Here is a 14,352-nt window from a genome sequence, read left to right on the forward strand (position 1 = left end):
CTTCCTTACTCCTAATGACGGCTTGAGCAAGAGCCATATTCCCTGCAGTTTCTAGTCTGTGTATATTTAAGTTTGACATGACTTGCCGCACAATGCGCCTGCTATGTAAATGAGAGAAATGCAAGTTGTACACATTTGGTGGCAACACGGAACATGTAGGAAGCTGAGCCATGCTGCTGTATGGGGCATTGCCGAACTTGGGCGTTTGGAAAATTCTCCGTTGATAGAATTAGGTGAAATAAGTCAAAGTGCCCTCCTCGATCCATCTTGAAACCAATTGCGGAACGTCCACATTCCCATGGAAAGGGACAGTCTTTCCAAAGAATGCCTGCTGGCTTCCTACAAAAGTAGTACCCGTATTTTCAACTGCCCGTTGATAATGGGTGGAATTGACCTCCGGCATGTGAAGCGGTCTAACCACGGCGTGACCCGGCCGAATCGTATAATTAAACACGAGGCCCAATTTTGATTTGTAGAGAGTGTGAGTGACATTTACGGAGACCCTTGTGTTTTCTGTGGTCGGAGCCACATTACGGCAAGAGCCAAAAGGGCATGTGCCTTGGTCTGTTAGTCTCACGGAAGGTTTACTTCTGGAGGGATGGAGACAGAGGGGAGTGGGGGGGGGGGGAGGTGAGTAATGGGGCAGGGGGGAGAGCTCATCAGAGGCATCACTCTGTGTCAGGTAAGTTGAGGGAGGTTGTTGTTGTAGGGATGCCCTGACCTGTATCTTTGCACACACGGAGGAGGCGGGGCGGGTTACTGAGCGTTGCTCGTCAGGTTTCGTTCCTTCCACGTTTATGGCCCCAGTTGGCCAGTACGTTTTAAAGACGAGCAAATGATGACGAGCCGGGCGATCACTGCTGCTCCCAAAGAGGACCACCTACAGAGTTGGTACCATCATTTATGCACTTCAGCACCGCATACGCACGTGTAAAGGCCCACTCGGCTACGTTTCGAATCTGTAAGTGAGATACCCCGCAGAGCGTCAGCGGTGGATAAACACGCAGGCCTCAACGATGGTAGCGAATTCAGCGGAGAGAGAGCAATGCAGTTCAATAAAAGTGGCTCAGTTCACGGGGAGTGGAATATGAGTCAGTTGCCGAGTTGCAAATCGTGAATTTTCATAGACGCTGCAAAAGCTTAGAAATGAGAGATGCGGCGTCGCAGAGTTTGGAAAACGTACTTCTGGACGTGGCGAGTATTTTTGTGAGGAACGCGCCCACGCTAGAGGAGCATCGGGATGGGTGGCTGCTGCATCCTCTCACTCTGATCGTGTAAAAGCCCCATTTCATTATACATCTCTGCAATTTTTCAGCATAAAATGCGTCGTGCTCCGCGGAGCTGCGTTTTGAACGAGTGCTAAGCATGCGATTAGAGTCACGTAACGGGATGCAGGTACAGATCTCGGAACGAAACACATGTATGCATTTCTTTGAAGTACGGCTTACTTACTTGTATAGTTGGGTGGTTAATGCCTATTATATATCCCAACATAAGTAAATGTTGCCATGTAATATTCTGTGACTATACTGTAACTTAATGTAATTGTATATTTCATCATTTAAAGTATTGTAACCTGGTTCCAATGCTTGATTACCTTGTTTTACTTTCTTTAAATTGACATGAATTATGTTGATGTCACTTCAGAATTAACGGCAATGTCTAGTAATTGTTGACTTTGTAATGCAATTCATATGCGTTTACTGCCTATTCCTAAATTAACATAAGCTGCAGAGATGGCCACATTATTATTTTAATTATTTCGGAATGCTTAAAAATTTACGTTGAATCATCACACACAATGTTCATCTGGTACATGCTCAGTATCGGTATCCTGATCACACGCTAAAATAAATTTGAGGATACGACTAATGTATAGTAATTGGTAATCTGATTACAGTAACGCATTGCGCATAAAATATTACACCTCCCTGCAGTATGGAGAAACCCATAGCTTTTAATGTACATGTTTTTAAAAAGTGTATAAATAAATGAAAGCAAACCTTTATTAATATAAATGCATAATACCTTTCTCATGAACAATTAGCAATGATGCCATTTGGTAATGTAATTCTGGACGCCTTTCGTTTCAAACTTACATTTTAGCTGTTGAAAACTGTATGCTTTGGCTCTGCTCCCTCACTTTCTCATTTTCTGGCAGTTTAAGATAATTTCAAACTTTCCTTTCTGTCAGCAAAATTAATATCACTTGCTCACTTCCAAGTTTTCTTAAAGAAAATCGCACTGTGTTTGGAAGAAGTCTCGCCTGTGTGCAGACCACACGCAAGCTGCTGCCCTTGTACCGGGGGGAGGGGGGGCCTTTCTGTCCGATGCTCATTCTCTTCCACTACCGCTTTTTGTTGCACACCGGGCAGCAGCAGCAGCAAGGAAGTTCTCCTCCTCATCTCCCTGGGACTCTGGCCCAAAAGGCGGGCGCGCGCGCACACACACACACAAAAAAAGTAAATCAGCAAAAAGTTCGCAAACACCGGTTTTGTTCAAAAACAAGCGGTTACGGAACAATCAGCACCGTGTTGGTCAAACAAAACCCCATGGGTCGTTTTGGGGAAGGAGAGAGAGAGAGAAAAAAAAGACCACACAGCTTGTGCGGACGGAGGCGCCCGTGTACCTTCATGCACACGCGCGTGGCGAGCCTGCGCTCGTGCACGCGAGCTCGTGCACAGACACCACAACGACAAAGATCCCCCGTATAGCCTCAACAGACTGTTGGGGCAAGTGCTGTTAGCGAGTGCCTATTCAGGCCGGCACGGCACACGAGAGGGGGTGGGTGGCCAGCACCACTCCTGGTCGCCTTTGTCTCCCTAGTAGTGATGCTTACACACCGCACCAGGCACTCATTTGAGGCTGAGTCAACCTGGGGGAGGCCGAGGATCGGTTCAGGTAATCGTCACTGGCGTTGTTGGCCCGTGAGCGGTGAATCGAACTCGGGTCACCGGGTTCACGGTGCAGCACGCTAACCGCTGCGCCACTGTTCCCCGCGGGCGCGTACACACAAACGCGCACGCACCACGCGCACCCGAATGTTGCACGTGTGCGGGCGACACGCAACGCAACCGTCACACGCAACGCGTGCAACGCGTGAGCGGTCGCCTGCGCCGGTCGCGCAGCCCCAAAATGGATTCACGCACAGATGCGCGTAACATTTTTCAGGAGGTGTCTTTATTTGCATCGCGCCGTGATTGTGCGCGCGCGTTAGTGCGTGCATTTGTGAGCGCGCGTGTATGTTCCGTGTGAATGCATGTGGGTGCAGATTTCTCTTTCACGTTATTCATGCTCTTCCCAATTCATGGTCTCCACATTGTGCGCGTGTGCACGCACGCACGCGCGCACGCGTGTGTGTGTGTGTGTGGGTCTGCTGTGACCCACCGGCTTACACCTTTGTGTGCTCTTGCCGGCTTGCTCTGTTAAGTTTAGGCTGGTGGAAAAAGTTCCTGATCGTCTCATTGGTATTCAAACCGGGATCTTTTTCACCGTGCCCAGGGCCGTTTTAATTTTAATTTGCACCTGTTGTGCAGTTGTCGGATGGCAGGGCTTAAACAGGGGGGTCTGAGAGAGATGACTGCGAGGGAGGGGAGGTTTTCCCGAACACAAAGCGAACATTATTGCAGGGAGGGAGAGAAGGGATCTTTTCGCTCCAGGATAAAATGGCTAAAGGGAGAGGGAAATCTCCACATCTTTTTTTTTTGGGGGGGCTGGTGGCGGCTTGGGGAAATTAATCGGCTTCCAAAACAAAATAGTTCCGGAGTGACGTAAGGTTGGGGTCAGTGTTGGGGGCGAGTCGTGGGGTAAGGGGGTGATAGGGGGTGTCGTGGGGGGGTGGAAAGTGTCTCGGGATTGGGTGCAGGCCTCATTAACCCTTTATTAGCTCCACTAAGTGTTTGGAAAGCAGACTAATTTCAGTCCCACGGTGTAGTGTTCAACCTTCTTATACTTCTTATACTTTGTAATCAATGACCACAGACAATATCTTGGATTGAATGTGAATAATTAGCAGAGGATTGATGAAGAGCTGTAAATAATGATTGTTGTACAAGTATTATCGTATTCACCGTCAGCCACCTTCACTAGTGTGGCCTGCATTGCAATCACAAACTAGATTATGGATAAATTGTTCCCCATACCTCAATCTTATGACCTTTGCAGGAATCTGCCCTGCCATTGGCTAAAACACGTCTCGCCCCACTGCCTTTGATTCAACAAAGTACATCGCAGCGTTGTACATAAGTCAACTTTTCTAACTAAAAGACAAATCATCTTAAGATATTTTGCCAAAACGCCTTGAAGAAGGGCGCTCAAGGTAGCGAGCAGCACGAGACACGTGGTCACTCTTTATAACCACGAGGGATCATCATCGAGGCATACCCAGCTAGCTGTAGGCTGGTGTGAAGAACCAATTTTTTTTGGTTAAATGGTGAGGAAACTAGAGGAGTGGAACCATGGGGCTCAAGCATCGTATCAAAAAAACATTTTCCTCCAGCGATAACAACAACAACATGAACAACGTTGAGTTCGCAGTCAAGTTTAAGCTTGGGTTGCAGGGAAGACGTGCCTTTGGGTGTGGTCCTACAAAAGGCAGTGTGATTTGTTGCTTTTAATAAAATGTTTATATGCCGCTTTATTTATATAGTTATTTTTACCACCGGTGCAATTAGTGTAGCCGCTACAAATGTTGTGCAGGAGCTTTGGCAAAAGTCCGGATTCTGAGTATTTGCCCCGAAAGGACAGAGCATGTTTAAATTGGCTGGCAAATTTATTTTTGTCAGCGTTCATGTTCACAACGAATTGGGTTGCGATCCCTTTGCGAGAAAACATACATAACGCCGCAGCGACAACACGAAAGTGCCAACTTTTTAAAACCAATTTGTCTAAATGTGCTGAAGAAAGTTATTAAAAGTGTCATTTTTGTTGCAGTGTCTCGGAACATTGAGCACATTAAAGATTAAAGTCAATAAGTGGCAGACATTTATCCTTGAAACGCGCTCAGATGTTTAACTTCTTAAAAAAAAGTTTTAATAATAAATAATGGCCTTGCAATCGGGAGCGAACCCCACCCCCCCCCCCGTAATCAGAATGAAAAAAAATTAGAATGAAAAAAAGGGGCATATTTTCTTGGTGACGTTATGAGAGGGACAGACAAGATTAAAGAGCCTGGGGGGGGGGGGGGCGGCGGGGAGGGGGGGCTCTTGCCCCCTTGCTCCGGATCTGGGAATTACTTAAACTATGCTTCGGCGCTCTTTGCCACGACCACAGCTTCACCAAGCCCAGCGCATGGCGTCAGGGGGGGGTGGGGGGGGGGCTTGCAGGAAGTAGCGAGCCTTAAATGTAACGGATTGTTTGTTTTTAGTCCAGAGTTTAGGTATCCGTGGTGTGATCTGGAACACTGGAAAAATGTGTCACGTTACCAGGCCAGTAGACTAAATGCGGTAAAGGTTTTTTTTCAAGAAACGAAATAAGGTTGAGATTATTTTTTCGTACCTAGAGTGAATGGGAAAATTGGGATGTGTTAAAATGTGAATGATAGTCCTGAAAATAAAATTCAATGAGTTGCCCTTTTCTGTGCTCTGGCAATACACAATGTGGCATTAAAGGGGCCTGTGCTTTCAATGGGTTCTCCTGGTCCTGCAAAAAAATATGCAGTGAAACCTGTGCTTGCTATCACATGGCCACTTTTCTTATCATGTTCTGTTAATGCTCTGTAAATACTTAACTTGTATTTTTCTGCTTCATAATGTGCGTTTACCTGGCAATTGTAGCTGTGCATTTGGATCAATTACACCATATATACCAAATGCTTTTCCATGCATTTGTGGAATGAATGTGTAATGGAATCATTTGTGTAACAATTTGTGTAATAGAATGATTGCATTGCTGTCATATGGTGTGGTTGAGGTCAACATCACCCTGTGTCGGTGCTCAAACAACAAGTGGGTTCGTGAACATTTGCACTGAGGTAGTGAATGAATTAAATTGTGCATACCCATGGTGGTTTACCAGTCTCTCCATGGGAATTACCTTTGCTGACATCCCACTGGATGCTAATATCTTATTTACCCTTTTCAAAGTGTATATAGGTGTCAATCTCTCGATATATGCTCATATATAATGTTTTGCTCTTTTTTGTGTTCACAAGATGTATCCCGGTTTCCTACGAGGAACATTCCTCTCAATTAAGAAAGAGACATGCCTTACAGAACAGTGACGCCTTTGAAATAAATAATATGTATTTTTTTTGCAACAAAAAGGGAAGAGGGCAAGTATAAAATAAGAAAATCGATTCCGGCATGGAAATTCGGCATGGCGACATGGGGCATCCGAAAAGAAAGGAATGATTGTGGGGTTCCGTGCGACAGTTCTCGAACACTGACCTGTTGTTGTTATTGTGACTATGGTGATACTGTTGCCGCTCGCCGCCAGGCAGGACACACAGATGGCCCCAGACACGGTGTCTACAAGACGCCAATTGTGTTGGGTCTGGTTCTTAGCGTCGGGGAGTGGAGGGGGGAAACAAAAATTTGAGAGAGAGAAGGAAAAGCACAAGTCGCCGACTGTTGCCCTGCGTCCAGTTTTAGCACGTGGGAGCCTGGCCGTGGCGCGCTGATCACAAGAGGGTTTTCTGTGCAGGAGTCAACAGCGCTAGCGTGCGTCTGAGTGGTGGCAGCACAGAGGGGGCAGTGGATGCGCGTGCCCTTGCTGCGTGTAACCGCGCCGAAGTAACTGCACTGCAGGCGCCACATATTTTTAGCAACGCGGGATTTTGAGGGACGTGGCCCACGGCCATGGTGTGACCTGTGCCAGAGCATGCCCTTCTCTTAAACCCGGGCGAACGGGAGAAACGCATCCTACTCAACGCACACACGCGCGCGCACAGTGGGTGGGTGCCACTAATCCCATGCCAAAAAAAAGCTCTTTTCGTTCTCAGCAATTTGGATCAGTAATATCGGTCCTGATTTTTAACAAATACAAGAGTCAAAAAAATTAGCTCATCGTTACATTGCATTCTTTCAGCGTTTGCATTCAGATTGTAACGATTAGAAAATGTAATTTTTTTTTGTTTCTGATGGGCTGTAATGCTCACAGCTGCTTTTCTCCCTTGGCTGCCGCTACGATGTCAACGCTCCAATTCTCATCGCCACCGTGTCTCTTTCTCTGTGTCTCTCGCCCCACCCATGCCCTCTCCGCCTCCACCGCTTCTCCACGTGCAGTGCTGCAGAGCTATGAGAGCGTGATCGACGCCGGATCGGAGACGGACGAGGAGGACTGCCTGCAGATCGCCGAGGATGAGGCGGCCCCGGGGCCTCCGTCGCCTCCGCCGTCCCCTTCCTCGGCGCCGGCCGCGGTGGTGGCGGCGGCTTTGAACGCGGCGGCCGAGGTGGAGGCGAGAGGAGGCGAGGAGCCCGGGATGGACGGGCAGCCGGGCAGCACGGCCCTGGCGGCCACGGGCGCCCCCGCGCCGACCCACGGGGGAGCGGTGGGCTTCCCCAGCCCCGACCCCGGAGCAGTGCTGCGGGAGGTGGCAGAGCGTGGGGGCGGCGACGCGCAGCACACCTGGAGAAGCAGAGAGGCACAACCCTCTCCTCACTACAGTGAGTCGCGCTCAGGGGGGCGGGCGGGCGGCGTCTCGCTGCTCAAATGAGCACGGGGGGGGGGGTTGGGAGGTGGGAGTCGCGCGCACACACCGGGTGGTTGAATTTGTCTAAACTATGCACACTTGTGCTACGCCCATCTCTGAACCTTTATCAGCGGTTTGCCTTTAGAGGCTAACCCCTTTTCCTGATGACGACCGCTTGTGTTGCGATCGAAACGTCGTGGTTTTTTTTTATTGACTTAAATTTGTATTATTATTTTTCTATCTTACGCGACTTTACAGAAATAACCAAAGAATATGCAGTTTATGGAGGCAATTGAATTAAGTGGTAGAATTATGATGATGACCACTGTTGACGTTCACTTGAACCTTGTGTGCCCCAAAGTGATGATTGGTCAAGCCGACCAAATCGTCGTATCGATTTATGACCTTCCAATTGTGTGAAGCACGCCAACTTCAGTGCCACTGGGTGCCACTGGGCACTCTCCGTTTCACTTCCAGTAAAGTTGTGCGCCACCTCTCAGCTGAGTAGCATGTGATTAATCACTCGGCTCATGGCCCCCTCACAAAACCGTCCGAGCGATGGTGGCCACATCACAGTGGTGATGTCTCATCAACGAATTGTTGTGGGGTGCGGTGAAATTTACCTTGCCGAAACTCTCCGAGTCGTGCATGTTTTATCTATGGCAGAGTCGTGTCTGCTGCACTTTATATCTACACGCAACCTGACTTAGCTGCTGTACCCGGGTCGCCCTTTCAAAAGGGAAAGTACCAGTGGGATCACAACCGTAAAAAAAAAAAACAGGAGATCGTTCAATCAAGAGTGCCCAGCTCGTTTCTGGGATTGTTGCAAGCCAAAATCCCTCGTACGTGGTCAACCTAAACCCACCATCGCTCGCGGCCGCGTCGATGAGTATCTCTTTGTCGGAAGTCAACAGTGGGTGTCCTGTGGAGAGGTTGCCTCCAAGTGAAAACTCCTCCACTGACTGTGGGCCTCCACAATGGATGAACACTGCATGAGTTTCTTTATATGGCGGTGAAAAAACCTTGGAATCCTAAATTGACTTAATTATGTCTGACTTTTTGCATTTTCTAGCATTGCATATTGCGCTGTAATTGAATTATAATTAGTAAGATCAAAAAAAGAATGCATTCATAATTGGAAATTATAGATTCGGTCTGACAAATAAAATGTTATCGACATGCAAGGGTTATTTTTTGAGATGCAGATACAACATCGTTCAATGTAACTGGAGCATCAACGTTTTTGGTAAAATGTGTTTCTTTTTTAAGTTTACTAACATGTTCGGTGAAGCAGCAGCAGGGATATAAATGAAATGCATCTGTCAAATGCTACACCCAGCCCATGTACCTATTCCTGCTATTGAAAGACATGTCCTTGTACACAGAATAACATTGCATGATGGTTCAGTTTTTTGTTGGCAGTACTCGGCTTGTGGTGCCATTTCCATAATTATGACTCTGTTTTGTCCGTGTGCTGTCGTGTTACTTCACATCATACACAGCCCATTGGGCTCACGCAAATGTAATGCCCATTCTAAAACTAAAACAATGACGAGTGTTCCCACCTGAAAACTCCGTGGGGGTCACAGAACAAGGCCGCACTATTCCCAAAAGAGATGTCCATGTAATGCAAACCACATGTGTAAAGTATGAATAATGCCGGTTGTAGTTAAACCTGACTATTGCACTATTATATTGGCCACTTGGCTTGTAAACAGGACCCGTGAAGAAGACATGTGCTCACTTTATCAAGCGAATACGAGCAATTCATTTTCTGGAGTTCAGGTTTGCAGTCTGTCACGAAGGTCAGCTAAAACATATGGACATTATTACACGGAAGCCTCTGTAGGTCTGCGAATGTGCAGGGTTTCTCCGTGCCAATTATTGCCACGAAAACTAAATCTTACTGTGGTTTTCCCACCTGATGACGATTGCTTGTGTTGCGACCGAAACGTCGTGATTTAATTTATTTTATTTTATACCTACGTGACTTTACCGAAAGAACCAAAAAGTATGGATCCCTGCAATCACGAAAACTTCGAATTTTAAATCTAGATTGAACGTTACTTAATATATTGATTTAACATTGCTTTAACTGGTTTCACATGATTCATATTCTCGTCATTCTAAGTATTATGTCTTCTTCCTGAACCTCTCTTATCTTGACCCAAAAGAGATAAGGTGATATTCGCAGCAGGAATTTAGGCATTACCTGTGCAGAAATGTAGTATTTATGTTCTCTAAATGTTCTGTATATACAAATAAAGTAAGCCTCAATAGCCTTTAACATGCTGTTGGGGCAAGAGCTGTTAGTGAGCACACATATACGTACATCCTGTGTACATGTGCACGCACACTTGTCTTTAGCCATGAACAATATTTTACTCGTAAACTGTAACAAAACGTGCAACCATTGCAAATAATACGTAATATACGAATAATATACAAACACTGCATTGGTATTGGACCATAGCATTGGCTAACGTTGGCCTCGTTTTTCAAACCACGTCAGGGAGTCTTCAACATTGTAGGCAGGGTTGGAGCTTTGGGATTTATGTTCAACAGTAGGTCTCGATGTATAGGCATGGTATTTGTGACCGTTCTATACGGAGATTTCATCATCCCACTGCTAAGTTCAACATGGAGATTTAGACTGTGACAAGGATAAATGCGTGAATTAAAAAAGCCAACGAAATTAAACTTGTACATTTGTTAAAATTGCAGGATGTTGTTTTCGTATAAATAATTGTAAATTGGAATACATTTAGACTGGGCGCCAATATTGAGACGTACATACGCTGGAAACAAATGACGAAATGTGCAGTGGACACCTACGACCTGTCTGCCCATGGATCGTGGTGATGATGATGATGATGACATACGATAAACAAGATATTTTTCCTGTCTTAAAGAGCCATTACTCTCACTGGTGCCCACGCAATTGAACTCGCTCTTACAAACTGTTTACTTACTTATACAGTGCTGCAAAAAAACAAAGACTCCTTGATCCTGGGCCCATTGGATGAGGTCACTAAAATGTAAATAGAGGGTTGCCGTGACACGTGTGTTTTATTTGAAAACAAATCCGAAGGCTTATAATGAGCACCGTCGAGGAGAAGACAGTACAGCGAGGTAGACGACGCATCCTCTCATTATCGCATTTTAATTTTTCACGTAATTGCAATCTGCCTCTTAATGCGGCTCACGTAGAATTGTAAAAGTTATTTTGACATTTACAGGAACGCTACGAACAAGAGTACACAAACATGTTTGTTTATTTTTCACGCTGGTGAGGTTGCTATGTGAGCAATTTCGAGTTCTACCAAATCTAGACATTATATATTGCTTCTGAGGACAAAAACGCGTGCCAGCGTTAAGTATAAAGGCTGTTTGGGTTTTTCGAGCCCTGTCTCTTACAGTGTTCTCTGATGACTCACGTTTCACCGTGGTAATTTAATCTATGAGGTTTAATTCTTAAGGAATAATACTTCAGCACTATAATACTGCAACTAATATCGCTTCTATTCCTATTGCTAGATTAAAATGTCGTCATTTATTTTCACACAATGTTATCTAAACATTAATTGCAAGCATTACATCTTTATTCATAACGAAAATCCTATTCTTATACCTATTAACCCGAGCCCAATTGCGGGCCATGGCTAACATCAGTGACAGAGATATCTGAAACAGTCCTGAGGTCTGCCCCCTTCACCAACATGCACTCACAAGTGTGGTAAAGTTTGGATAAACAACCTCCATAACTGACTTGGTCTGAAGAGGCCTTCATCCAGCAGTTGATTTGCACGGGGCTGTAAATGACTTTGTATCATCATTAGTATAACTAAAGTGATCAACTTACAATTTTAATGTTGACTTAAAGCTTTCGTGGCTGCAGGAATTCATATTCTTTGGGTCTTTCGGTTATTTTCCTATCTAAGTGGCTTGACCAAAAGACCCAAATAATATGAACTTACAATTTATTGTATAATTGTCAATGTTACATTTCAAGTTTTATGATGAACAAAACACATTATGAGTGTAACCCTCCAAGATGCTCCTTTTAACATTCATAACCAAGTGCATTTTGAATCATATAATAACAAGCCATGTTTCCGTATGTATGTTGAACTTCTTTCGCACCGTACGTAGCCAACTCTTACTTTATTTCCAAAAAAGCGTTTTAAAACGTGAGTGCCATCACACGCGCGTACACCGAGTGTGTACCTCTGCCGCTGCATCGCTCACGTTTGCCATCTCAGACCGCGAAGCACAGCTCACGGGTTTATTCACGACGTCTACAACTCGCTCGCCCACAGCCTGCCACGAGCGACCCAGGAGCACCTGCGTCTGTCCGTCAAAGCATTGATTATAATAATTCACCAATGGGCCTTCTTGCCGTTTGTTTATGTGTTTTTTTTTGTTGCCGCTGCCAGTTTCGTCTGTCTGTCCGTCAGCCTGTCTAAGTTTGGAGCTCCTGTTTTCCCTTGTCTTGCGTCGCTGTGTCTCGCGATCCGTGGTAAATATCCCGTACGCCCACTCCGGTGCCTGTCGCTGAGCCCTTCACCGAGGACAGCTTTGGGGAGTTAACTCTCTCCAAGTGGTGCGATAGTTGAATCAGATTACCGAAGGCAAGGCACTTATCGGTAGTCCAGTATTGCTACTTGTTTTTCACTGCCATCATCATAGTCCTGCAATGCAACAACCCATTTAGCCCCTGTGAACGAGATGATTTCTTGTCGGTCCATCTCCGGCAGTGGACGTGTTCACTGTTGTGTTCTCACCTTTCGCTGCCACGCCGTTGTCGCTTTCTCAAGGGGTGGTCAGAACATAGAGAACACGTTGGCGTAAACTTAGAACTCGGTAGATTTGATATTTTCAGTGGGGCCTATGGAAATGTCTCTATGTGTGAGAGGACAGATCTGTAAAGGTACATGCCATGAGATAGGAGAGAGTCTGTACATTATTCGTGAAATAAATGAAACCGCATTTTCCGAAATTTTTAAACTGAATGCTAACGCCTTCCTATAATGAACCGCACGTAAAATAAATGTATAGAATCATTACTAGTAAATACAATATGGTATTCAATTAACATTTGTCTATCCTTTATTTAATGAGTACATTGTTGACTTAATGGGTTCTTATCTGCTCACAATGAAAGGAGTTGATTGAATTAGGCAAGCGAGAGTTAATTGAAATTCATTATCACTTTGGCAAAGAGAACTGAGTAACCTTAGTTAGGTATAATAATTAATTTGTTGCACAGCACATTCATTCACAGGCCTTTTCCTAATTATGAGCGTTGGGCTTGATATGGGCACATACACACATGTACATGAATTCAAGGGATCTTTAACGTCCACTTCAAAGCACACGTTTTGTATTTTTATAATCACGAGATAACTGCACGAATTGAACCCTCGACTTAATACAAAGTAGCCAAGTGGCAACAGTACTCGAATTTAAGGGGCACCCCGTTCAAATTGCACAAGTCATGTGAAATCTTGTCACAGTCACGTGGGGAGTTTTTTTCTTACCGTATAAAATATGTCGTCCAGAAATTGGAGGTTCAATCTTAGGCGTGGCAGTTGAAACAACATTGCACATTTCTTAATACCCCCACCTTTGTCGACCCAGCAGTACAACTGGGTACACCACAAATATTCTTGGTTTTTTCGTTAAAGTCACGTAGAAGGGAAATAATAAATAATAAAATAAAACAATACAATTCTCGATCGCAACACAAGCAATCATCATCAGGTGTGAAAACCACAGCATGATGATTGCTTGTGTTGCGATCGAAACGTCGTGATAAATTTATTGCTTTATTTTATTATTTTGTTATTTCCCTTCTACGTGACTTTACCGAAATAACCAATAATAGGAATCCCTGCAGTCACGAAAGCTTTAAATCGAAATTTACACCACAAATAGTCAATCGACGGAAAGATCGCGTGTGGTTGGGTAAAATGTGGGCACTTCCACCTCTTCCAAGTTGGCTGGCCAGCATGGAGGAGTAAGCCAAATGTGTATGTGTGTGTGCATGTTTGAATTTCTTTTGCACCGTCCATAGCCAACTGTGCTAATTGGAGGTGCGAGAAATATCCCCTCGAGGAGCCCTTAGAACGGAGGCCCTTCCACCATCAGTGGTGTCAGCAAGTCACTTCAGGGCTGCACCTTCACCTTATAGAACATGGCACGGCAATCTGACTCGGTGTGGACTGTCAGTTTGTTTTGAAATCGAATTGATATCGATCTGAATTGGCTTGGTTAATCAGACAGAGCAAGCGCGGATTGAAATGTTACCTCGGAAAAATAAAGATGCATTCTGGTCAGATAATATATATAATTTTCTTGTGATTTGATTATGCAGAATATATTGCGACAGCAGTATCATCGACAGAGGCTTTAGGAGCAATGTTGCGGTGTATAAATGTGTTTTCTTTCTGAACCATTGTATAATGTTAGAATTGATAAAGACTTCAACAGTCGTGGTTCAATCCAATGATCGATTCTTTTCTAACTACTGTACTGTGGAGTGACAGTGCACACCTGCAATCCATATCTTGGGAGGCAAATAGTTCAGAGTTCACACGCAGATTTGTGAAACTCCAGGGCTGCGTGCTGGGAAATAGCTCGAAGTATACTGGTGGGTTCGTGAACCCATTATTGTTCAGCGTCTTGAGATGCGGTTTCATTTTGATGGCAATATGAAGCCA

The 14,352-nt window shown here is 45.1% G+C and overlaps 1 protein-coding gene across 5 annotated transcripts in view; it reads left to right on the forward strand.

Moving 5' to 3' along the window:
- ZEB2 (zinc finger E-box binding homeobox 2) overlaps window positions 1–14,352 on the forward strand; it is a 118,599-nt gene that overhangs the window by 66,751 nt on the left and 37,496 nt on the right. For 4 of the 5 annotated variants that reach the window (XM_061556973.1, XM_061556976.1, XM_061556977.1 and 1 more), the window contains exon 2: window positions 7,224–7,604. In XM_061556973.1, the coding sequence (XP_061412957.1) occupies window positions 7,224–7,604 (381 nt within the window). Of the gene's footprint in view, window positions 1–6,802; window positions 6,893–7,223; window positions 7,605–14,352 lie in introns of those variants that run through there. The other variant, XM_061556978.1, reaches the window with a different exon arrangement.

Source organism: Lethenteron reissneri, chromosome 23 (genome assembly GCF_015708825.2).
Source record: "Lethenteron reissneri isolate LAM-NWPU_2019-01 chromosome 23, ASM1570882v1, whole genome shotgun sequence".
Lineage (NCBI taxonomy): Eukaryota > Metazoa > Chordata > Hyperoartia > Petromyzontiformes > Petromyzontidae > Lethenteron > Lethenteron reissneri.